Source organism: Theobroma cacao, chromosome 3, assembly GCF_053813885.1.
Source record: "Theobroma cacao isolate CCN51 chromosome 3, ASM5381388v1, whole genome shotgun sequence".
In the NCBI taxonomy this organism is placed as follows: domain Eukaryota; kingdom Viridiplantae; phylum Streptophyta; class Magnoliopsida; order Malvales; family Malvaceae; genus Theobroma; species Theobroma cacao.
In genome coordinates, this window is record NC_142641.1 from 39,665,844 (window position 1) to 39,688,831 (window position 22,988).

Below are 22,988 nucleotides of genomic sequence, written 5' to 3' on the forward strand. Positions count from 1 at the left end.
ATAATAATCGTACTAATCAATTTAACTTAATGCCCAAGCACCAAAAAAAAACAAAAAAAACTCAAGTCTAATTTTGCATCAGCTTGACTTCATTTATAACAGATTTTATATTAGTGAGAAATAAAATGAATCTTAAATTTATAAATTAAAATCTTTGTCCACCTATTAAGTATTTTTTTTGAATTAAAAAATGTCTCCATGATAAATAATATCATATCAAAGTTGAGGTAGATCTTTACTTTTATAAGAGATCAATAGAATCTCATGACTAATCTTCTCGTGAGAGATATTGAAGTTGAAATAATGTAAAGTCTCAATGAAACTTCATGGAAGTACCTGAACTAGTTTCAAGGGTTCCTTTGTTTTGAGGATAAAAAATCTAAAGGTAAAAAAATATAAGAGTTTTTTTTCACTCAATGGATATATCTTTTAAATTGAGAATATAGATAGATGATATCATTTACTTCTATACTATTAATAATTAGTTAATCATCAAATAATTACTAATAAATCACAAATTTCTAGATTAGCAGCAAAGCAAGATGGAGTTGGGTTCTTAAAAAGGTAATAAACACAAACATTATGGGGGTAAATTTGTCATTTAAAAATAAACTTATTATTGACCGTAGACTACTGAAGTCCTCTCCGACCCCTCACGGCCTCCTTTTTATTTAATCTCTATGGGTTTAGTTTCCCACAAGAGTCCATTGTGTTCTCCTGCAGTTCCAAAAATCGCAATCCCCCTTGCTCTTTTCTACTCTTCTAGAGACTTCTCTTTGTTATTTCTTTTCTGTTCTCTCTTCTCTTGCTTTCCCCCTGCAATGGCGTCTGATCTGGAGACCAAAGCCAAAGAAGCCTTCTTCGATGACCACTTCCAACTTGCGCTCGATCTCTACTCGCAAGCCATCGAACTTAACCCTAAAAACGCCGAACTCTACGCTGACCGTGCTCAAGCCAACATTAAAATCAACAATCTCACTGGTAATTCCCCTATTTTTCCAACCCTATCTTACTTTAAACTATAACCTTTCCTTTTTTTTTTTTTAGAATAATTGTTAACTTTGTTGTTTTTTGTAATTTTGTTGGCGCAGAGGCTGTGGCCGACGCCAATAAAGCAATTGAGTTGGACCCATCCATGTCTAAAGCTTACTTGCGTAAAGCGTGAGTAGATTTTCCCATGTCCTTTCTTCTCTAATCTGATAATTTGTGCTGGTCTAATGCCTTAATTAATTTTAATTATGGACACTACTGCTTTCAATCATTCTCCTCTTCAGTCCCTTGCTTGATCTGCTACTTTCTACATAGTTTCCATCACACAATTAATGTAGTTTACTGAAGGAATTCCTGGATTATTCTGACGAATATTATTAACGGGAAATTTTAATAATTGATAAAATAGCTAAACACATATTCTCCCTTTTTGGAAGGGTTGTTTATTGCTTCTGATGCAGAAGCCTTTATAGTAATATGTTAATGAATGTCTGCAGTACTGCGTGCATGAAACTTGAGGAGTATCAAACTGCTAAGGCTGCATTGGAGACTGGCGCTGCTTTGGCACCGGGAGAGTCAAGATTTTCCCAGTTGATCAAAGAATGTCAAGAACGCATCGCAGGTACATAGCCATAAAGAAAGGCTTTTAAGGCAGGATGGGTTTATGTACAACAATTGTTATATATTATCAAAATATTCTATATCATCTTAAAAACGTCCCTTATCTTACTAATGAGTTGTGTGTTTGTTTAGAGGAAACTGGTGATTTACCAAAGCAGACTCTGGAAGAGGTGACAACAAGTGTTGAACCTGCAACAAAAGTTGAGCCAGAGAAGAACGTGCCTAATCTGGTGACTGTGGCAGCACCATCCAAATTAACTTACAGGTTTCTGTCAATGTGTTCTCTTTCTAATGTCAGTGTTAAATATGAATGCTGATGTGTAGTTAATATGGTTAAAAATATTTGTGCAGGCATGAATTTTACCAAAAACCAGAGGAAGTGGTTGTGACAATATTTGCTAAGGGAATACCACGTGAATGTGTTTATGTAGAATATGGTGAACAAATAGTAAGTTGCACATCAATTCATCTGCATTCATTTTTCCATTTTGTGTGTCTCTGTCCTTGTGGATTCTATGAGTATTGTTTAGTTTGTTACTAATAAATGGGCTGAAGAATTGCTATCTTTCTTTGTTGCTATGCAGCTAAGTGTTGCCATTGATGCGCCTGGTAAAGATGCATTTCATTTTCAACCTCGCTTATTTGGAAAGGTATTACCTGAAATTCATGTTGTCAATATTGGTGTGTAAAAATAGTATGATACGTAAGTTTGACCTTTTGTCTTTTTGGGCAGAGGTCCAAGCATAAAACTCTGTAGTGAGAATATTATCCTGAAGGGTGGATTGCTTTTGGTTCGGTAGTGACAAATAGGTTTTCCGTTGTATCTTTTGCTTAGATGCTAATTTTGTCTTCATGGTGTTTGGCTATGTTTGAACAGATAATACCTGACAAGTGCAGATATGATGTTTTGTCAACCAAAATTGAGATTCGGCTGGCAAAAGCTGAACCAATTCAGTGGACATCTCTTGAATTCAGCAAGGAAGTTACTGTTCCACAAAGGGTTAATGTATCTTCTGGTAAGTTGATCTCTGTAGCATGTCGTTTCTATTACTAGCGGAAAGCCATGAGAAAACCAAGTGTCAAAGCTTACTTGTGCGTGCCATACTGACTTGTTTATTATCTGTGTGCACCTATTTTATGTGTGTGGGATGCTGTATGTAAGCTTATGCAGTTTTGTACCTAGACATAATAGTAGTTTAAAATTTAAATGTTCACTGGCTAAAGAACACTTTATGCAGGTAAGTCCCTCTTGGGAACTGAATATTAGTTGCTAAGGTAATGTGGAATAAATGGATTTCACAAAAATTTATGAGATCCACTCGAAATCTGTTGTTGGAAACCAACAAAGTGTTTTTAAACTTGATAATTTATTTTTAAATAAATTTTACCATAACTTTTACAAATTATATAAATTCATTTCCATTTTGTCTCATTTGAACCGTACCTATTTATTATTCGGCAATATGAGGGTCTTAAAGTGTAAAATCAGAACACATTGATAGTTGCAGTGGTCATTTTTTGCTAGTACTTTTCTGTTAAGTTTTGGTTTTTCATTGTTTATGCTTTTGCAATTGAAATCTTCTCTAGTTTCATTTGATTGATTGGATTTGATTTTTGAATGCTCATGCTAATTAGTGTTCTAATAATTGTGCTGCATGAAGGTTGAATGTTTCATCTATTGAATTATTTGGCAAGTATTGGATCCTTTTATCTACTCTTGGTCATAAACTAATTCTTGTGTTTGTAGTTACTGGAAATCAAAAACCAGTGTACCCATCCTCCAAACCAAAAAGGGTTGATTGGGATAAACTTGAAGCTCAAGTAAAGAAGGAGGTGCATCGGACATCAGGCTTATTTTTTATTTGTTTCCTTTGTGATATTTGGACAACTTATGCGGCAGAAGTTGTGGGATACAATAATCATTAACACATGATGTTTATGGTGGCTGGTTTTCAGGAGAAAGATGAAAAGCTGGATGGTGATGCTGCTTTGAATAAATTTTTCCGAGATATTTATCAGGATGCAGATGAGGACACAAGAAGGGCCATGCAAAAATCTTTTGTAAGACATTTTAATCAACATGATGTTTAATTTATCCCTTCAATAAGCATAATCTGGTCATTGGATTAAAATAATTGATATAGAATATAGTGGCTTTCATAGTTCATATGCTGTGTGCATTTAATTATCTGGCGTTGCATTGTAGGTGGAGTCAAATGGGACAGTGCTTTCCACAAACTGGAACGAAGTTGGAGCAAAGAAAGTGGAAGGAAGTCCTCCTGATGGTATGGAAATGAGGAAGTGGGAATACTGAGCTCTATGTTCCCAATGGCGAGAATGTAACTTGGACTGCGGTTTTGGTCTGTGAATGTTGTGTTCGCTTCTCCAATCTAATTTAATTACAGGTTTTGCTGTGCTTGAATGTCAAAATTTACACCAAGTGCTGGTGGATGGATCTCTGGACTTTGTACCTTTTGTTTTTAAGCCTTGTTTTCGGGTCTGTGTATTTATTTTTGTTTTCAAGTATGCAATGAAGATTGTGACGGTTCAATATTTTTCTTTTTATACCTCTTTGTCTACTGGATGAAGCTGTGATGAATTGTTGGATGCTGGTGCACTAGATGCAAGCTATGGTTGTGTGCTCTTATTCAATTGAAGTAATTACTAGTCCAAAAAATCTGTAATGTGTCACTATCTCCAAAAGATTTGTGATTGCGTTTGGGTCTTTTGCCCAAGAAAGTAGTGTACCCTTGGCTGTGCCCATCTCATACCTCAGTATTCTTTTGCTGACCCTTTCACGATAATTACAAGAATTATCCTTGGGCTAACTCGTTTACCCGGCCCATTAACCCAAAATAGGAAATACAGTAGTTCAAAATAAAACCGGCTTGATTAAGACTGAAGTGGGCCGTGGGCAGTCTAACTAACGGTTAATGTTGTACACTTTGCTAGATTTATAAGATTGCTGAAACTGAAAGACCCAAGTCCACACACTAAACGACGTCGCTCTTCCAAGGCTCCATACATCGAAATCCAATTTTTACATTTTGTTTTGTTTTTTCTTTTTTATCCGAAAATCAAGTTCCAATTCTTGATTCGTAGAACTGCTTGGCAACACCCAAGGTCAGGTCGCTAACCATATAAATTCAATCTCAGACAAACACAGCAAGAAAGGTCTGAAAGAAATTATAATTGGAGCAGTGTGTTAATTGACAAGGAGGAGACAGAGAGAGAGAGAAAGAATGCAGTTCTTTGGCGGATCGGAGATCAGTCCATCACCGCCGGTACCAACGACGACAGGGAACAACGCTCACATGATGTACGTATTTAACCGAAACGGAGTGTGCTTGCTTTACAGGGAGTGGAATCGGCCTCTCCACACTCTCAACCCTCAACAAGATCACAAGCTCATGTTCGGTCTCCTTTTCTCCCTCAAATCCCTTACTGCCAAAATGGATCCCACCAGGTCTCTCCTGCTTTTTCTCTCTTCAAGTTCATTCTCTTCCAGCAACATCTTCTGTCATGAATTTTTTTTCTTTTTTTTTTCAGTTAAGAATTTTTGAATTGTTGATGATGCGCAGTGCTGATAAGGGAAATTTAGGGGTCCCTCAGTTGCCAGGTCAAGGTTGTTCCTTTCATAGCTTCCGCACTAATACCTACAAACTTAGTTTCATGGAAACTCCTTCTGGGATTAAGGTCTGCTTTTTTTTTTCCTGTTATTTTCAACTCTGTTGTAGTGGTTTAATTAGATGTTGGATGCTGATGAATCCATGACTAATTTTCATTTGAATTTAACAAGATAGTATCACATGTTTTTAAGAAGGCTAGAAACAACTCAATCTGCAATTTGCCTCCAAATAGCACTCAGCAGTTTGGAGTTTTCTTAGGTTCAATTTGATGCGCTTGACAACATTAAATGGCTTCTGCTTTTTGTTTTTTTATCTTCCATATTAGCACAGTACATGTATATCTCCTGCTCGTTCAAGCTACTGTCATGCCACTAAGCTAAATTTTGCTGTTCCCATTTTGAATAAACAATCACTACTTCACTAGTATTACTTGGTGTAGTGAAATTTTACAGCTCTAAACTCCAGAATTTGAAAAGGAGCTGTAAGTTATAAAATTGGTGAATTTCAAATTGTGGTTTCGAGTAATAGTGGAGGACTTAGAATTCTTTAAAGTGATTAGCTATCTATCAGGCAGTGGTTTGTCAAGTTAAGTAACCTGGAATAAAGCGTCTGAAACTCATGGCAGATCTTATGGACGTAATTTGCATCATGTTGGGGAAAATCCTGAACTCACTTGCCTTTGTATTGTTGAGTTCTTGCCTAATAGGCTTTTTCATGTAAATATTATATGATTCTCCCTATTGGACTAGCAGTTAAAAGTTTTACTCCAAAATCTACCAAGAATTAAAAGTTATAAGTGGAAGGCTCTGTTAGAGGTCCATTGGCTGTCACTGGATGCCTCATATTGATGAGAAGTCTAGTGTGTTTATTTCTTAAAGTTTCTAATTCAATGAGTACTATGCAAAACCTTCTTTAAGGCTAGCAACTCAGACAATTAAAATAATTCCATGGTAGCAATCGAGACCCTGCTTGACATTGATCAATGCTCGATACTGACTTTTTTTTGCATGCTTTTGACAACATTATTTTCCAGCCTTTGATGTTTTGGAAATTTGTATACGTTTCTCAATGAAATCCTGACTCTGCCACTCTTTTTGTCCTTTTGTGCAGATTATTTTGGTCACTCATCCTAGGACTGGCGATCTTCGTGAACCGCTCAAGTATATTTATAACTTGTATGTTGAGTATGTTGCCAAGAACCCACTCTATACCCCTGGAACTTCAATCAGGTAAATAGTCCTTTTCTTTCCAAGCTACTAGTTACATGCTTATCCTTTGAGGATTGTTCTGTTATGACAGCCACTGGTCATCCCTGTTGGTTAATGCTGCATTTATTTACATATTTGTCTCTGCAAACTGAAGTTTCTCACTATTTTAATTTTGTTGAATAAAAAGTAATGCATTTGTCGGCAGTATATTCAAAGTCAATGTTTTTCTACACAACCTTTGAATGGAGCCATTTTGTGGCTTCCTATTTTGTTCTTTTAGCTCTTGTGATGGGTATCCTCAAGTTTGTTTCTACAGTTTCAGTTTTATGATACTGTTAAATGATTGTTACTACCTAGTGAAACTACCTGCCACCGATAGGTAAAAGTACATGTCCATGGTCCCTGAACTTGATGAGTAGCTCTTTTTTCAGGTTAATTTAGTTTCATTTCTCCTCAATCAATTAATGTTGTAAATTGGTTATGCTATGAATGAATTGTTTAATAAAGGCAGACGCTCAGTCCAACTGGTGTCTTTATGGAAGTCTTTAAATAGAATGAGTGGAATTTTGCTCAAGTATAGAAAGGAAGGCAAGTATATGTGAGTAGTCTAAACTGTGGGCTAGGCATCATTCTTGGATATATTTACTCAGTTAAATGAACATGCCATTCTTGGATATGTATACTCTCTTTAGTGGAGCCAAGAAAGTCGTTCTGTTAGCTCTATAGAGATGCATTAACCATGAAGTTAAAATACTTCTTTCCCAGTCAAAGTACTTTGGCATGGTCAGTATTCATCTTTAATTTTTTGCTAAAACGATTATTATTTTTCTTTTTATTTATGCACTTGGTTTTTTTTCCTCTTGCAGGTGTGAGTTATTTAATACAGCTCTCGATCAATATGTGAGGAGCATTGCATAGTATCAAAAAGTAATGCGAGCTCTCTATGTCTGTGGTATTTACTTTTCTTTGTGCATGTGAAGAGCCAATTCAGTTATCTTTAATAGTTAAGTTTGGGTTATTTTCAGGTAGTTTACACACTCAACGTGGCTCCAAGTACACCAGAAAATTGTGATTCCGAAGCAGGTCTGTTGGATAACCTGTTTTTTGGATATTGTGTGTGACAATTTTTTAGAATGTTTGTGAGAAGATTGATATTATCACTGGTGAACGTTGAGGGTGTGATTTAGAGGAGGTTTTATCCATTTATTATGTGACATTAAGTGTATTGACTACCTTTGTCATACCGTTTCCAGAATGTGGGTAAAATGAAAGCAAAGCTGCATAAGTGATTGAAAATAACTCTTTGCTCTGTAAATTAAAAAGATGCCGTTCGTTTCACATTTTTTCACTTAGTAGATCTAAGGAGCTTTTGAGATAGCTCATCACTTGCCCTTTGATCCTTTATTTTTCTCCATTATTGTCTTTGTCGGCTATGGAAGAAGCCATAGTTCTGCACGCATCACCAGTGCTTACGCACCACATGGCAATGGCGGAGCTAGGTAAGCTGCTCACTTGTCAACCTTCACCACCTACCCACACCCACATCGGGCCGCAAACCCTCCTTCCATCACCTTCCACTAGCTCCTGCACTGCCACTCTCCCTCGTCCATCTACCAGACTGGACTTCGTACTCCCCTATTTTTAAGGCTCTTCCTGCTTCTTGACTTTACTTGCCCACCCTCCACAAGAACTTCACCGAAAGCTTGGAAGATGTCAACCTCGTTGTTGAGATCCCAGGCCTGCCATCAGTTCCATCCCCAGATATGCCAACGCCGGTAGTCGGCAAAATTTACATAAAACAACCTAATTTTATGCAGCAGTGTAAGTCTAGAGCTGAACTTGAACCATCAGTGAACAAACTCATGCACGAACGTTCAATTAATTTAAACGAAATGAGCACGTGACGTTCGCGCGTTGCTGTGGTATATAACAAAGGTAATTCAATACTTTTTATTGGTATTTGTTAAGATAAAAAAAAGTTTGAAAACATTGATCAAATTAAATGCAAATAATATTTTGTTGGCTTTGAAGAAAAAGTGATTGGATAAGAAGGATTTTTAATTAATCAAAAATTTAACTAATAAATGTATTAATTTAATTCAATCACATAAACAATTTTGCAATCATATAATATTAATATTTGCATTCATATAAATAATCAGATACACAACTTTAACTATTAACTAATCAAATACATTTCATAAAGTGTTAGTCTAACATAATGCATTAGCTAATTCATAGTATAACTGTATCTTTTTTTTTAGAAAATTGTGAGAGATAACTTTTCTCATAAATTCAATTCAAAAATATCATTCATTATAATTTTAACTATTTTTAGTTAATTTTTGGCATGATTTGACAATAATGTCCTTTAAACAATTTCAGACAAATTAAAATAGTTTTAATTTTCTCTATCTCGCCATTCAGACAAAAATTTTAAAATTAAATCTCAATTTTTCTCTCTTACCAAATATTGTCTATCTCGCCATCTAGCTCTTTCTCGCCATCCCAAAGAGTAAAAATAGCATCAAGTTCTTTTTTATTTTGTTTTATTTTCTTAAATGGTGGATCTTGGGGTTCTAAAGGGCGATGAACAGTGATTTTGCTATTTTATGGTGATTGTAATCAGCATGATGAATGTGGTAACTTGATGCTTTTTAGTGATGACTTGCTTTGAAACATGAGATGCCTGTATTGATGAGTTGGATCAAATTGGTTAAGATGATGGGCTCAGGGAGAAAAAACAGCTAAAGCATGTTTGATGGGTTTTATAATAGTTCATAGTTTTATTGTGTCTGAATGAAATGATTGTTAAGCATGTTTGCAGGGGATTTTGTTTATTTTTATGAGATTTTGAGTTAAAATTGTTCAAGAAATATTTTGTAAAGAGAGTGTATTTTGTTTTTGCACAATGAGAGTAAGCAAGGCCGATATATTTTATCTTGCTTTGGAGGGTTATGGAATTTTGTAACTTCTTTTTTATGAAATGCACAATTTCTCGGCTTAGCAAAAACAAAAAAGTAGGTTTTTCAGTTTTTAGGTTTATTGGTTTATTCATAGAACCTCAAAGATGAAGAGTTGAAATTGATTAAATATATCTATACATTAGAATATTGTATGATTCACAACTTAAACTTAACTGCGTGCAGGTAAATCAATTAGTTATTAGATATTGCATTACTAATTTTTAGGTATTCTGTCACTAGTTTTTAAGTATTGCGAGATTAGTTTTTAGACATTACGTAACTTAATCATTGCGTGACTAGTTTTTAGGTATTACGTGACTGATTTTTAGGCATTTCATGATTGATTTTTAAACATTGCATGACTGATTTTTAAGTAATGACTAAGTCACGCAATGCCTTACTAACCAGTCACGCAATGCTTATCAACTAGTAACACAATGTCATATCAACCAGTCACGCAATACCTAAAAATCAGTCACGCAATGTTAAAAACTTGTCACGTAATGCTTAAAAATTAGTCACGCAATGCTTAAAAACTAATCACACAATGCCCAAAAATCAATTATGCAATACCTAAAAACCACAAAAACTACTGAATTTTATTTAACAAAAACAACAACTTTAAACGATACACTATATTCCATTTAACAACATAATTAACTAATATACCCACTTGATGAAGAATGCTCAAAATGCTTAAAGGTTTTTTTTTATGTATAAAAAATCACTCCAAAATATTAAAAAATGCTCAAAACGCTTAAAGATTTTTCTTCGCATATGAAAAACTATTCCAAAATGCTCAAAATGCTAAAACATGTTTCTTTCTGCTAAGGAATACTCTAAAGATGAATGGTCTGACGAGGAAAGCTTAAAAGATATGAGTCGATTTAAGACGTTTACCTAAACATATGGGTCAATTTTATGAAGGGTAATTTTATCTAAAATTAATTTCTTTTGGTTAAAAATAGTTAAAATTATAAATAGAGTTATTTTCAAAAACACCTTATGTATGAGATATTTTTGAAAAGAACCCTTTATTTTTTTAGTTTGTTTTTTAATTTTTTGGATGCATTTGTTGTTATGGGAATGTCATGCGCGCATGATGTAGCATTTTGCTCTCTACTACAACTTTCGTCTGATAATTCTCTGATATCATCTGTTGAGACCATATATTCAACTTGCTAAGTATTCTTTGTTCAAATTCAAAAACCCTCATAATTTTATCCAAAAAGAAAAAACATCTCATAAATATAAATTTTAATTTCTACATATATAACCCAACAAATCCTAAAAATTTCTAATGTACAAGTGAGGTCGTTACACCTTTTGTTCCCATATGATTAACTTGCATTGCAGCATGTCTATGATATATATATATATATATATATATATGTTTCAGTAGAGCTGTTAATATGGGTTAGCTTGATCCAACTGGGTCTAAGCCCTTGTGGGTTGAGAAAATATGGATTGGGTTGCGTTAACCCATTTTTTACATGGACCATTAAAACCTAAACCTAGCCCACCCCTTGCTAGCTCATGGGTCGGGTTAGGTTAGCCTATTTTTATTTTTTTTTTAAAAAATCATTTTTATAACTCTACTTAACAAATTTTCTATCAATAAAATTGTTGTATGATTTAATCCATAAATTGAATAATAAAAACATGTTACAAATAAATAAATTATACCAAATATAAAAAAAATAAATTACATAAATAAAGTTTAAATCTTTAACACAAACTACTATCCTATAAACATAAGTATATAACTAATTAATAAAAACTTCAAGACTTATTTATATTTTCCTCAATTCTTATCCTCGAGTAAAATATTTAAATCTTATTTAGACAGCAATGATGTTTCAAGGTCTGAATCATTATCAATTTATCATCTAATATTCATTGTTATAAAAGAAAAAGAGATAATAAGTTTTAATCTAAATTAAAATTATTAATTTGACAAGTAAAGATTAAAAATATTAAAATATATAAAATAAGCAATACTTTCGGTAACTAAATTATTAATTTTATATAGTTAAATATATAAAATTATTAAATTAATTAATATTATTTTTTTGATCTATAAAGTTGGCCTGTCCCAGCTCACTCCAACCCATTGATTTGATGAACTATCCCATTTAAGTCCGATTCTAATATGAACTTAAATTTTAAAATCTAACTCATTTTATATTTAATAAAAAATAAATCGATCCAATAGAGCAGATCCATTTTAATGGGTCAGTCTGTCCGAAGGTCAAAGAGAACAAAAGAATGATTACCACTTTTCGTAATTTTAAACGATGTAATCCTTTTCCATGGAAAGCTCATGCATACGTTTATTGCACATTCTTCAAGACCCTCTCGTTGTGTACGAGCCAAGCCATATCAATTATTCTAATTGGTTTTCTACATTTTGAAATGAATGCAGCGTTCAACCAATTTTAGTGGTAAAGACTTCGTAGTAATGTTAATATTAATTGATTTACGATTACCATTAATCAGGATTTTTTTCATTGCTTACCCACCTCGGTTAGTTACCTGCTCAAACCAAACACTAAGACTGGACTGTAAAAATAATAAAAGGATTAGTAGGTGGTGTTGTTCCCTTTACTGTGGTCAATGGAATTTCTTTTTGTTAGGAATACCGGATACCACGTGATGGTGATTGGTGAGATTTGGTGAAAATTAGAAGGAAAAACAAACCTATGAACAAGTATCTTTCTTTCTTGGTTGGGGTGTAAAGTAAGTGTTTGATCTCTCCATTAGTTTTCTAGTATCAATTTATCATCTAACTAGTTGGCATATTTTACAAGACATAAAACAAAAGAGTGATCAGGAAGACCTTGGTAATCATCTCGGGGCAGGGCTAGGTGGGCTTAGTTAAAGTGCGCCACTACCGGTTCTATTAAAAAACTAGTCCCAACTGTCTCGTCCGAACTCGATTTAAAAAAACAAAAAAAGTCCTTATCTCTCTGGATGGTTCTATTGTATATTTTTTATTTTGAAAGTTGGTTCTATCATATTCTTTACAGTTATTTAAAATCTTTTATTGTACTTCTTTTATCATTTAATAATAATAATAATAATAATAATATTAAAAGTATAACTTTTATTAATATATGTAATTTTTATCATTATTATTTTATTTAAAATATAATACAATTAAATTTATAAAAATATAAAAAAGCGTTGCTAAAAATTAACATTTGTAACAACATTAACTCATATTTTGTTGCCTTGTGGATGATAATTGTAATTTTGTAAAATTTGAAAATTAGAAATGGTAGGAAAAGTACGTATTTGGAACAGGGCAAAAGAGGCATCTGTGTTTATATCATGTTTTTTTGTTAAATGTTTGTACGTAGTAAATAATTTTAAATTTAAAGATGTGTTTGGTTCGTAAGAAGAAATATAGTGAGAACAAAACAATCATTTCATAGGAATAAAATAAAAGATAAATAACTATTAAATAGTTTAATTAATGAGAATGGAATAAAATAAGAATTGTTATTATAAATTATTCTAATGTTTAGTTGGCAATAATGACTTTAGGACTAATTAAAAAATAAGTGATAAATGACAAAAATATTATTTATTATAATATTTAATTTTAAATTAAAATATTTACAAGTATAATATTTATTTTATTATTTTATTCTTTATTTTTAAAATATTAAAATAAAAATTATGATTAAAATTATAATTTAATTTTTAAGTTTAAAATATTAACTTTTTATAATATATAATTTAAATTTAAACCTTTTATTTTAAATTTATTTTAATTTTTTCTTTTATATTTTTTAATTTTAAATTCATTTTAATTTAGTGAGAGAAGGAGAGAGGTAGTTGGCTAAAGAGAGAAATAAATTATAAAAAATGAATAAAATGCATTTTATATAATATGATAATTCTTCAAATCAATCAAAGATATTTTTCTCCATTAATGTTTTTACTCTTGAAATAGCACTAGCAACGGAATCTTGTTATTGACTATTCCCTCCTCACCTTGCATAGCCATTCCAATCAAACATGCTGTAAAAGCACATGGGTAAGACCATCCAAATTATCTATAGAATACTATATATATATATGGTACTAAAATTAAAATCTACTAATAAGGCAAGAAGAATGTGGCAGTAGTTGATAATTCTCCCACCATAAAGAAACGGCTAACCCACATTAGAAAGAATGCATGAACAAATAGAAGAAAAATTCATTTCATTTGCAGTGAATTGGATGAGTAAAAGATTAAAACTACGTCATCTCACTACTATTGGTGTTTTCTTTGTTGGGCAATTATCAATTTAGTATGTCCTATGACCTTATGTAAGACTACTAGCATGTTTGGTTTGGGGAATGGCTAAGCCATTCCCCTTTAATTCCTAAGGAACTTTTGTTTCTTTGTTTGATTGTGAAATAGTTCAAGAAATAGCCATTTCACAGGAATGATTATTTTTCAAAATTCTCTAAAACTTAAGAGTAGCGAATACCACTATCTCCAATGGTATTAGATATTTCATGATTGAGGAATAAATTCAAAAAATAATAATAACCAAAATGCCCCTTATAAATTTAAAAAATTACAACTATATTTGTATAAAATATTATTTTTTCTCCTTCCTCCTTTTCTCCCTTGATTCCAACTAGGGGTGGGTAGTGGTCGATTGCAATCGGGCAAACGTCGATTACAATAATTGACGGTTGCAGTAGTAATCGTCGGTCGATTCGATCGGCTTCGTCGACAGATCGACTCGGCCTTTAGGGGGGACTCCTTTCCCCCCAAATTGACCGAATAACTAGCCAGTGATAGGATTTAGTTTTCAAAGGGGTGAAAATACAAAAATACCCTTCATTAAACACTCCCATTTTGCCCCTTATAAGGGTAAAGGCGTAAATCTGCTGCTATTATTCATTTATTTGCCATTTTCCCCTGACGACCCGACCCCCCTTATTTCTCCTTTCCCTTTTTGCCTTTCCAGCTCTCCTTTTCTAGTGTCTGCCGCTCATACTAAACCTTAAACCAGTAAACCAAATTACTGGTGCTTCTCAGTAAACTCATAAAAATCGACCGAAACTGCCACTTCTAAAAATCGACTTTAGCCCCTATGCGGTTCGGTTGGTTAGAATGCTTGATTTTTTTGGTCAGTTTTAAGAAAAACCAAATCGAAAACCTAAAAAACTGAGATTTGCACACCCCTAATTCCAACTTCTAATAAAATTAATTTTTAAAATATTAATATTAAATTATAAAATAAAATATTACTAGTTTAAAATATTAAAAATTAAATTATAAATAAAAATATTAATATTTAAATTATAAATTATTAATAAAATAAATTATAAATTATTACTATTTAAAAATAAATAAGCATAATAACATTTAAATTATATATAAAATATTAATAATTAAATTATCAATGATTAATTTTTTAAATAAATAAATAATTATTAATATTCAAAAATAAAATGAAATAAAATAATTGATAATAATAATATTTTAAATTAATAAAATATTAATATTTTAAAAATATTAATGATTAATTTATTAATAAAATATTAATATTTAAATAATCAATTATTAATATTTTAAATAAATAAATATTAATATTGAAAAATAAAATGAAATAAAATAAGTTATAATAATAATATTTAAATTAAATAAAATATTAATATTTTAAAATATTAATGATTAACTTATAAATAAACTATTAATATTTAAATTATTAATTATAAATATTTTAATTAAATTATAAATTATTAATATTTAAAAATCTAATAAAAATAAATAATCATATGAATAAAAAATTTTTTATTTTTTTATTTCAAAATTACTATTACCAACTAAATACTATAATAATTCATAATAATTATACTTATTTTATTTTATTTATCATATCAAATTAAATAATAATTATTTTATTCTATTACAAACACATTCTATTTCTACGTAATTTTATCTTTTCCGTTAACCAAACATTCCTATATCCAATGATAGAAGGCGCGCTTGGACAGCAAATAGCTCAACACTGCTTTTGCTTTGGTTCCCACTTTCCAGTGGTTTTTCCACTCAATGTCAGCGATGGAGGAAGCCGTAGTTCTCTACCCAACACCACCAATTGGCCACCTGAGAGCCACGGTGGAGTTAGGCAAGGCCCTCCTCAGTCATCAGCCTTCACTCTCCATCCACGTCCTTATCGCCACCCCTCCTTACCAAGCCGATGCGACCGCTCCATATATCGCCGCCGTCTCTTCCACCATGCCTTCCATCACTTTTCACAAGCTACCTAAAGTCACCCTCCCTCCATCTTCCAACGTCGCCAACCACGAGGACCTTACTTTTGAGATCCTCCGCCTGAACAACTCCAACGTTCTTCAAGCTCTGGTTTCCATCTCCAAGAAGTACAAAGTTCAGGCCTTAATCATGGATTTTTTCATCAGCACCGCTTTCAAAGTGGCGACTGATCTCAATATCCGCCCTTACTACTTCTACACCAGTTGCGCTGGTTCTCTTGCTTCTTTCATTTATCTGCCAACACTTCACAGGAACACCACCAAAAGCTTCAAAGATCTCAACGTTCTTCTTGATATACCGGGCGTGCCACCAATTCCAGCTAAAGATATGGCAAAACCAATACTCGACCGCACCGAAAAGGCCTATGAATTCTTCTTTGATGTCTCCAAGAACATGCCCAAGTCAGCTGGGATTATAAATAACACTTTTGAGGCCCTCGAGCCAAGAGTTATCAAAGCAATTTGCGATGGGCTCTGTGTGCCGGATGGTCCAACAGCTCCCTTATACTGCATCGGACCGTTGATTTCTTCGGTTGATGAGCGGAGAAGTAGAGGTAACCCTGGTGATAGTGTTGCCGAGTGCTTAAAGTGGCTAGACTCTCAACCCAGTAAAAGTGTAGTGTATTTGTGTTTTGGTAGCTTGGGTTTGTTTCCAAGGGAACAGTTGAGGGAAATAGCTGTGGGGTTAGAGCGAAGTGGGCAAAGGTTCTTGTGGGTGGTGAGGAACCCTCCTTCAGGAAGCCTAGGCGTGGCTATCAAGGAACAAGCCGAGCCAGATTTGAACGCCTTGCTTCCTAAAGGGTTCTTGGAGAGGACCGAGGAGAGGGGACTCGTGCTCAAATCATGGGCGCCGCAGGTGGCGATCTTGAATCATGATTCGGTGGGTGGGTTCGTGACTCATTGTGGCTGGAACTCAGTACTGGAATCCGTGACCGCCGGCGTTCCAATGGTGGCGTGGCCTCTCTATGCAGAGCAAAGGTACAATCGAGTGTTGCTAGTGGAGGAGATCAAGATCGCTTTGCCGATCGTGGAGTCAGAGTACGGGTTCGTGAATGCTACTGAAGTGGAGAAGCGAGTTACAGATTTGATGGAGTCCAAAGAAGGTAACCTGGTTAGGGAGCGAACCATAGCTATGAAACACGCCGCCAAGACTGCGTTGGGTGAGGGAGGTTCCTCCCGTGTAGCACTAGCGAAACTCGTTGAGTCATGGAAGCAAGACTGAGTCATCTGATTCGGTTCTAGTCGGTCCAACGAAATAAGAGCTATTGAAAATCGGTCAGAACCTTTCTCTTCGACCTTTTTTTTTTTTTTTTTTTTGATATCCCCCGTTTTCTCTTTTTGAGGACCGAGTAAGCTGTCAATTTTTCTTTCAAGTGCTTTGCCAATTTCATTGTCAAGTAAATTTAAAAAATTGAAAGGCGCCTTTATAATTAATATTTAATTAAAAAGTATGGATCAAAATTTCTAATAGTAATTTATTTATTATTTTCTCTCAAAAAGGTTAGAAAGGACAAAAGAAAGAAAAAAAGAATTCGAAAAGCAACAGTACACCACCGTTACATTTCCACAATCTCTAACCCTTGCAAAATTGTAGGGAAGGACGGCTTGAGCGTTTAAAGCCGTTAGGCCTTGGAGATATGGGATGAAGCCTATAATTACTGATTGAAGAGATTGTTTTGTTATGTTTTGTTGATCAGTAATTGAATAGTTGCCAAATGATTAACAATGGCGTGATTAATAATAAATCTTTGGATTCGTTTGATAATGAAGTGGCAATATATTGTCCACCCAACAAGGTAGCGCATCCAAATATTTTCTTTCTTTGCTTACCTTTAATTTACTCCTCCAACGATTGAACTGTTATTTTAACTTGCGTTAGTTTACGTCTAGGTTGGGAGTGATGTGCAGATATTCAAGCCAAGCATCCTGTTAAATTAATGCATTTCTGTGATTAAATGAAGATTTGCAACAGGAGTTGCTTGCTGCTGCAAATGCTGACAGCAAACCTTTTTTAAGTAACGTAAAGTGGTCCTGAATTTAACGTTAACAAACCAACTTCACTGTTAGTTGTCAGAGTGGTTTTGAAAAGAAAAGGGCCACCGGCCACGTGTTATTTATCTAAGGCTCTATTTAAAATTACTGGAAAAAACTCTACTGGATGAGAATGGAACCCATGCAACAAACAGAATTCCATGTCACATATTAATTCTCTTTCCAACCAATAGAAAAAGTGCTAATTACAGAATATTCTTTTCAACACTTTGAAGCTTGGCCATTTTTCTCTTTAGACAGCCAAAATATTGCTAGGAAGGGAGGTTATGGTTGAAGCCAGAGGTGTAGAATACGAAGCCCATGACCATTGCTTCGACATATTCAATTTAAGAGATAAAACTGAAAGATTACAAATACCACTGACATATTCAATTTCGTCCCCAAATTGGCAAAGAAAATAAAGAAGAAAGAAATAGTATTCAATTCCACAACAAACCTTACTCAAAAAATAAAGCAAAACACTTCTTATTTTACCTTTTTTCGTGTCGAAGTTCTTTTCACTCAGCAGTGTGTTGCGGCGCTTCTCAAGCCCAGCACTTGAGTAATTGGGCTAATGCAGCACGAGATGGCCCACCCTCGCGCAGTGCTGCTACTGCCTCTTTCCGCTTTGCCATTGAACGATTCCTGAGCGAGTTGCCTTCCTTCGATTCCATCAACTCTCTGACCCGCTTCTCTACCTCCTCCGCGCTAACAAACCCGCTCTCTGACTCGTTAACAGGCATAGCCAGCTTCAATTCCTCTACTAACAGTATTTTATTGAACTTTTGTTCCGCATAAAGTGGCCACGCAACCATTGGCACACCCGCGCAAATCGATTCCAGCACCGAGTTCCACCCGCAGTGAGTCAGGAACCCGCCTACCGAGTCATGATTCAGCACCTCCACCTGTGGTGCCCATGCCTTGACTACGAGCCCTCTGTCACTCGTACGATCCAAGAAACCCTCCGGAAGTAAAGAATCTAAAGCTGGGTCCGGTCCTGCCGTAAAACCCTGGTTTTTGTTAATAGAAGGTGGATTACGCACCACCCACAAGAACCTTTGGCCGCTTTTCTCTAAGCCAACAGCTATTTCCATCAATTGTTTCTTGGAGAACAACCCCATGCTACCAAAACACAAGAACACAACGCTTTGACTCGGTTGCGAGTCAAGCCACTTCAAGCACTCGATTCCTTTATCATCATCATCATCACCATTTCCTTTACTTCTTCCTTTATTTGTATCAATCAACGGTCCAATACAGAAAACAGGGGGCGTTTGATTTGGACCGTCTGGAATTGAAAAACCTTTAGATAACGCTTTGACGGCCTTGGGCTCAAGTGTTTCGAATGTGTTGATAATAATTCCAGCTGATTTTGCCAAATGGGTGGTGCAGTTTATCAAGAAATCGTATACCGTGGTGTCCCTTATAAGCATTGGCTCTGGTAAATGGTTTAAAGGGATGGGAGGCAAGCAGGGAAGGTGAAAAAGAGTGTTGAGATTTTTGAAGTTCTCTGTTGTGTTTCGGTGAATACTAGGCATGTGAAGGTAAAGAGCGAGGCAACTTGCACCTGAAGTGAAGAAATAGTAGGCTGGGATGTTGAGTTTGGCGGCGATTTCGAGAGCCGGATAGCAGAAGAGGTCGATGATGAGGGAGTGAACGGTTGAAGTGAGGGAGATTGCAGTCAGGGCGGCGTCGGCATGGACGTTGTTGAGGTGGATGAGGTCGCGCATGAGGGCTTCGACGGAGTCGTAAGCAGCGGGGTCTAAAGAGATGATGGGGAGTTGGTGGAAGGAAATGGAAGTTGTGGTGGCGGAGACAGCTGCAATATATGAAGCAGTGGAGCCTGCGTTAAATGGCGGGGTGGTGATGAGGATGATGATGGTGAAGGATGGATGGTGGGTTAGAAGTAGCTTGCCTACCTCCACCATGGATATCAGATGACCCATTCCTGGGGATGGATACAGTACTATGGCCTCCATTGCGCTCTCTCAGGAAACTGAAATGGAGTTGGAAATTTTAAATTTTATAACGTCGTCTTAAGCGTATATAGGAGAAGAAAGAAAAAAAAAATATAGAGTGGGGCGCGTCGGCATGGGGGAGAGGGTTAGGGAAATAATTTCGTGTTATACATGGATACTGACTTCTGAGTTATATAGTAGTAGTATTTAATATTTTAAGAATGTCTAAGTTTAATACTAATGAATATGATATCAATCAAATGACTTGAGTAGTCGACCATATACGACAAGAATAAACAATGAGGAAATTACGAGGAATAACATTTCTTGATAAAAGTATTTTAAAAATAATCATTAAAATAAATTTAATTATTTTTAATCATATTTAGTCATAACTTGATAAAAATATTTTTAAAATTATTTTAAATAAATTAAATAATTTATTATATTTTTTTTTCATTTGTGTTTACGATTTCTCTCTCTCTCACCATCTTACTCTCTTTAATTTTATTGATTTTTTTCTTCGGCATTCATCTGTTATGCTCCGATTTCTCTCTCTCGTTTTTTCAGATTTTTTTTTCTTACGCTTTCAAGACACCAAGCGATGGTTTTGATGTGTTTGGGTGGATGACTATTTGAAAAATTTGATTTTTAAGTATTTTGGATAAAATTAAAATGGTAGAAATGATCACAGATGTTTGAAATAGCTTTTAATTAGATCAATTTGAGACATAGACATCAATAAACTCAAAAATTTGAAATTTATAAATATAGGTTTTTAAAGAATTTTTTTTTAGATTTTTAGTCAAAATAGGTGTTTTAGATAAGAAAATTTGTGTTTTAATTTATGAAAATATGTTAGAAACACTTTAATTGGTGTCAAATTATCAAAAAAATAAAAAGATATGAAGAGAGTTGAGAAGATTTGAAGTTTTGGCTTGTAAATAACAATAACATTTTAAGTATTAAAGTGTAACAAAGTATTTTTGAATATGACGTGTAATAATAATATTTTTTCAATATGACGTGTAACAACAATATTTTTTTTTTCAATATATCGTGCAACAACAATATTTTTTGAATATGGCTTGTAATAATAATATTTTTTTTAATATGACGTGTAACCTAACCATGACGTGTCACATATTTTTATACATGACGTGTAACAACTTAATCATAGCATGTAACAATCTAACCATGACGTGTCACATGTTTTTGTATATGAAGTGTAACAACCTAACCATGTCGTGTCACATGTTTTTATATATGACATGTATATTTTTACACATAGTATATAACAACTTAACCATGATATGTAATATATTTTTATACATGACGTGTAATATCATGACGTACAATTTTATTAAATATAATTTTATTTAACTTGATTAGAAATAGTAAAAATTATAAAAATAATTATTTTTAAAAATATCTTATCTATAAAGATTATTTTTTTAAATATCTCCGTATAGTAATATTTAATATTTATTTAAGAATGTCTAAATTTAATACTGATGAATATGATATCAATCAAATGATTTAAGTAGTTGACCATAGCACTCAATAATTTGCAATCAGAGCAAAAGAAGCGTGAAAAAGTGTTGGCATGGCCAGCCGTATCAGCATCAGACACATTAGCATTCTAGAAACGTCTCGCTGGCGATTAATTATAAATAAAAGCATAGGTTGGCTAACAGTTGGAATGGAGAACAATGCTGAAAATTTGAAAATTATTTATCCAATACTAATTTACTCTTATATTCAAGTATTTTACTCATTAATTGATATATAATTTTTTATTTAAAAAATAAAATTCAAATCTCCTTTTCCTTATTAAAAAAAATACTAACCTACTCTTCCATAATTCCTAGTGCTTAAAAGACCACGGTGTCCGCTAGTAGTTGCAATAGCTAAAGTTGTTGTAAACATATATACAGTTGGTAACCTCTGTGCCCTTCTGAACGGTAGCGGGGATACTTTTCATAGACAAGCAGTTGAGATTAAAGATCATGTTCATGTTCTATCTTATTCTAAGTTTCTCAAATAAACAAATGGATCATAATTTATCTGCGCTAAATCGCCAAAAAATAAGTTCAAATGAAATTGCAGATCAATAACTTGGTTTCAACAAATAAATTAACAGTGAAACCTGACAATTACATACTCCAATGAATGTGGAATTATTCCTTATTGACAAGTGTGTCACCTGATCCTTATTTCTTACCTTAAATGAATAACTTAGCCAATGCGGCAGTTGATAAGCCGTTCATGGCCGCCGCAGCACACCATCTCTTATGGCCATTACTCGATCCCTCGCTTCCTTGCCTCTGAGTCCATCAACTCTGTCACTGGATTCTCCAACGCATCTGCACCTTCATTTCTTCTACGAAAACTATTTTGCTCGTCATCTGCTCGCCATATAGAGGCCACGCTAACATTGGTACCCCGGAACAGACGCCTCCAGGGTTGAGTTCAAACCGCAGTGAGTCACGAACCCACCCACTTAGTCATGATTCAGTATGGCTACTTGTGGTTGTGGTGCCCATGGCTTAATATTAGATATATCAAGACTTGGGAGAAAAGTTGGGCTAAAACAAGGAACTGACAAATATATTGGGCCGAACTAGTTAAATGCTGGCTTTCATAAGGGTTTAGCTAAGAATGCAATTATTTGGTTAGCTTAACAGACCTTTTTATGCAATTGTGGGAGGTGAGGAGTGTGGACGTGTGAATCTTCGAAAGGGGGTTTCGGCCTTTTGGGTTCTCCATCTATATAGGGTCTTCGGCCTACCATAAAGCGTCCTATCGGGCCCTCATGCAGCCCTTTTTTTCTAACAATTCCTAATTTTCAACTTGCTGTATACATGCTTGTTTGTTTTGTGTATAGATCATGAGGGGTGATGTTAGATCCTTTTTTATTATTATTATTTGAAAAGTACAGAACTTATGATGCTAAGATGGCCATGGGTCTATACTCGCTAGTTGCTAGCTCGAATAATTTGTAGCATTTTCCATGATCTCTAAGTTTTTATTAAGACAGGATATATTGATCCCAATGCCACATGTCCTATATTGAAAAGGTGGTGACATTTGATTCTTGCATGGATACCGTATGATTAAAATATACAATGCGACGCTTACTTGTCGCCACTCCCAAAGCTAGCCATGCAATATGTTTCTTTTTTTTTTTTCTTAAATTATGTTAAACAAATTTAAAAAAATATTTGAGTTGAATTATATAAAACTACTTATTTACTTTGATAAGAGTCTAAATCCTCTCTCACCCTACAATCGTAT

At 34.1% G+C, this 22,988-nt stretch overlaps 3 protein-coding genes and 1 pseudogene across 5 annotated transcripts; 3 read left to right on the forward strand and 1 right to left on the reverse strand.

Annotated features, from left to right (window-relative positions):
• Positions 1–674: 674 nt before the first annotated feature.
• On the forward strand, positions 675–4,176 carry SGT1B (phosphatase-like protein). The gene is made up of 10 exons (XM_007038790.3): positions 675–981; positions 1,092–1,161; positions 1,488–1,612; positions 1,744–1,876; positions 1,963–2,059; positions 2,196–2,261; positions 2,489–2,627; positions 3,359–3,444; positions 3,568–3,672; positions 3,818–4,176. Exons 1-10 carry the CDS (start codon positions 681–683, stop codon positions 3,923–3,925), a joined length of 1,230 nt encoding a protein of 409 aa, XP_007038852.3. The 5' UTR covers positions 675–680; the 3' UTR covers positions 3,926–4,176.
• Positions 4,177–4,670: 494 nt separating this feature from the next.
• On the forward strand, positions 4,671–7,747 carry LOC18605653 (SNARE-like superfamily protein). Of its 3 annotated transcripts, none has more exons than XM_007038791.3 (5): positions 4,671–5,077; positions 5,193–5,307; positions 6,351–6,469; positions 7,315–7,375; positions 7,474–7,747. In XM_007038791.3, the coding sequence occupies exons 1-4, from the start codon at positions 4,854–4,856 to the stop codon at positions 7,364–7,366; spliced, it is 510 nt and encodes a 169-aa protein (XP_007038853.1). In that variant the 5' UTR covers positions 4,671–4,853; the 3' UTR covers positions 7,367–7,375; positions 7,474–7,747. The 3 variants fall into 3 exon arrangements, with proteins under 3 accessions (XP_007038853.1, XP_007038854.1, XP_007038855.1); XM_007038792.3 differs by having other exon boundaries at positions 4,672–5,077; positions 7,453–7,747; XM_007038793.3 differs by having other exon boundaries at positions 4,672–5,077; positions 7,458–7,747.
• Positions 7,748–15,357: 7,610 nt separating this feature from the next.
• Positions 15,358–16,997, forward strand: UGT88A1 (UDP-glucosyl transferase 88A1). The gene has a single exon (XM_018117495.2). The coding sequence runs from the start codon at positions 15,482–15,484 to the stop codon at positions 16,922–16,924; it is 1,443 nt and encodes a 480-aa protein (XP_017972984.2). The 5' UTR covers positions 15,358–15,481; the 3' UTR covers positions 16,925–16,997.
• A 1,064-nt stretch (positions 16,998–18,061) lies between these two features.
• Positions 18,062–19,762, reverse strand: LOC18605655 (UDP-glycosyltransferase 88A1 pseudogene; annotated as a pseudogene).
• Positions 19,763–22,988: the final 3,226 nt, after the last annotated feature.

Excerpts from the sequence above, each read along its gene's own strand:
- SGT1B (XM_007038790.3), top strand. The coding sequence starts at position 681 with ATGGGTTTAGTTTCCCACAAGAGTCCATTGTGTTCTCCTGCAGTTCCA. Across the intron at positions 982-1,091 it reads TAAAATCAACAATCTCACTG|AGGCTGTGGCCGACGCCAAT; the intron begins GTAATTCCCCTA and ends TTGTTGGCGCAG. Across the intron at positions 3,445-3,567 it reads AAGCTCAAGTAAAGAAGGAG|GAGAAAGATGAAAAGCTGGA; the intron begins GTGCATCGGACA and ends GCTGGTTTTCAG.
- UGT88A1 (XM_018117495.2), top strand. The coding sequence starts at position 15,482 with ATGTCAGCGATGGAGGAAGCCGTAGTTCTCTACCCAACACCACCAATT.
- LOC18605653 (XM_007038791.3), top strand. The coding sequence starts at position 4,854 with ATGCAGTTCTTTGGCGGATCGGAGATCAGTCCATCACCGCCGGTACCA. Across the intron at positions 5,308-6,350 it reads AAACTCCTTCTGGGATTAAG|ATTATTTTGGTCACTCATCC; the intron begins GTCTGCTTTTTT and ends CCTTTTGTGCAG. Across the intron at positions 6,470-7,314 it reads ACCCCTGGAACTTCAATCAG|GTGTGAGTTATTTAATACAG; the intron begins GTAAATAGTCCT and ends TTCCTCTTGCAG.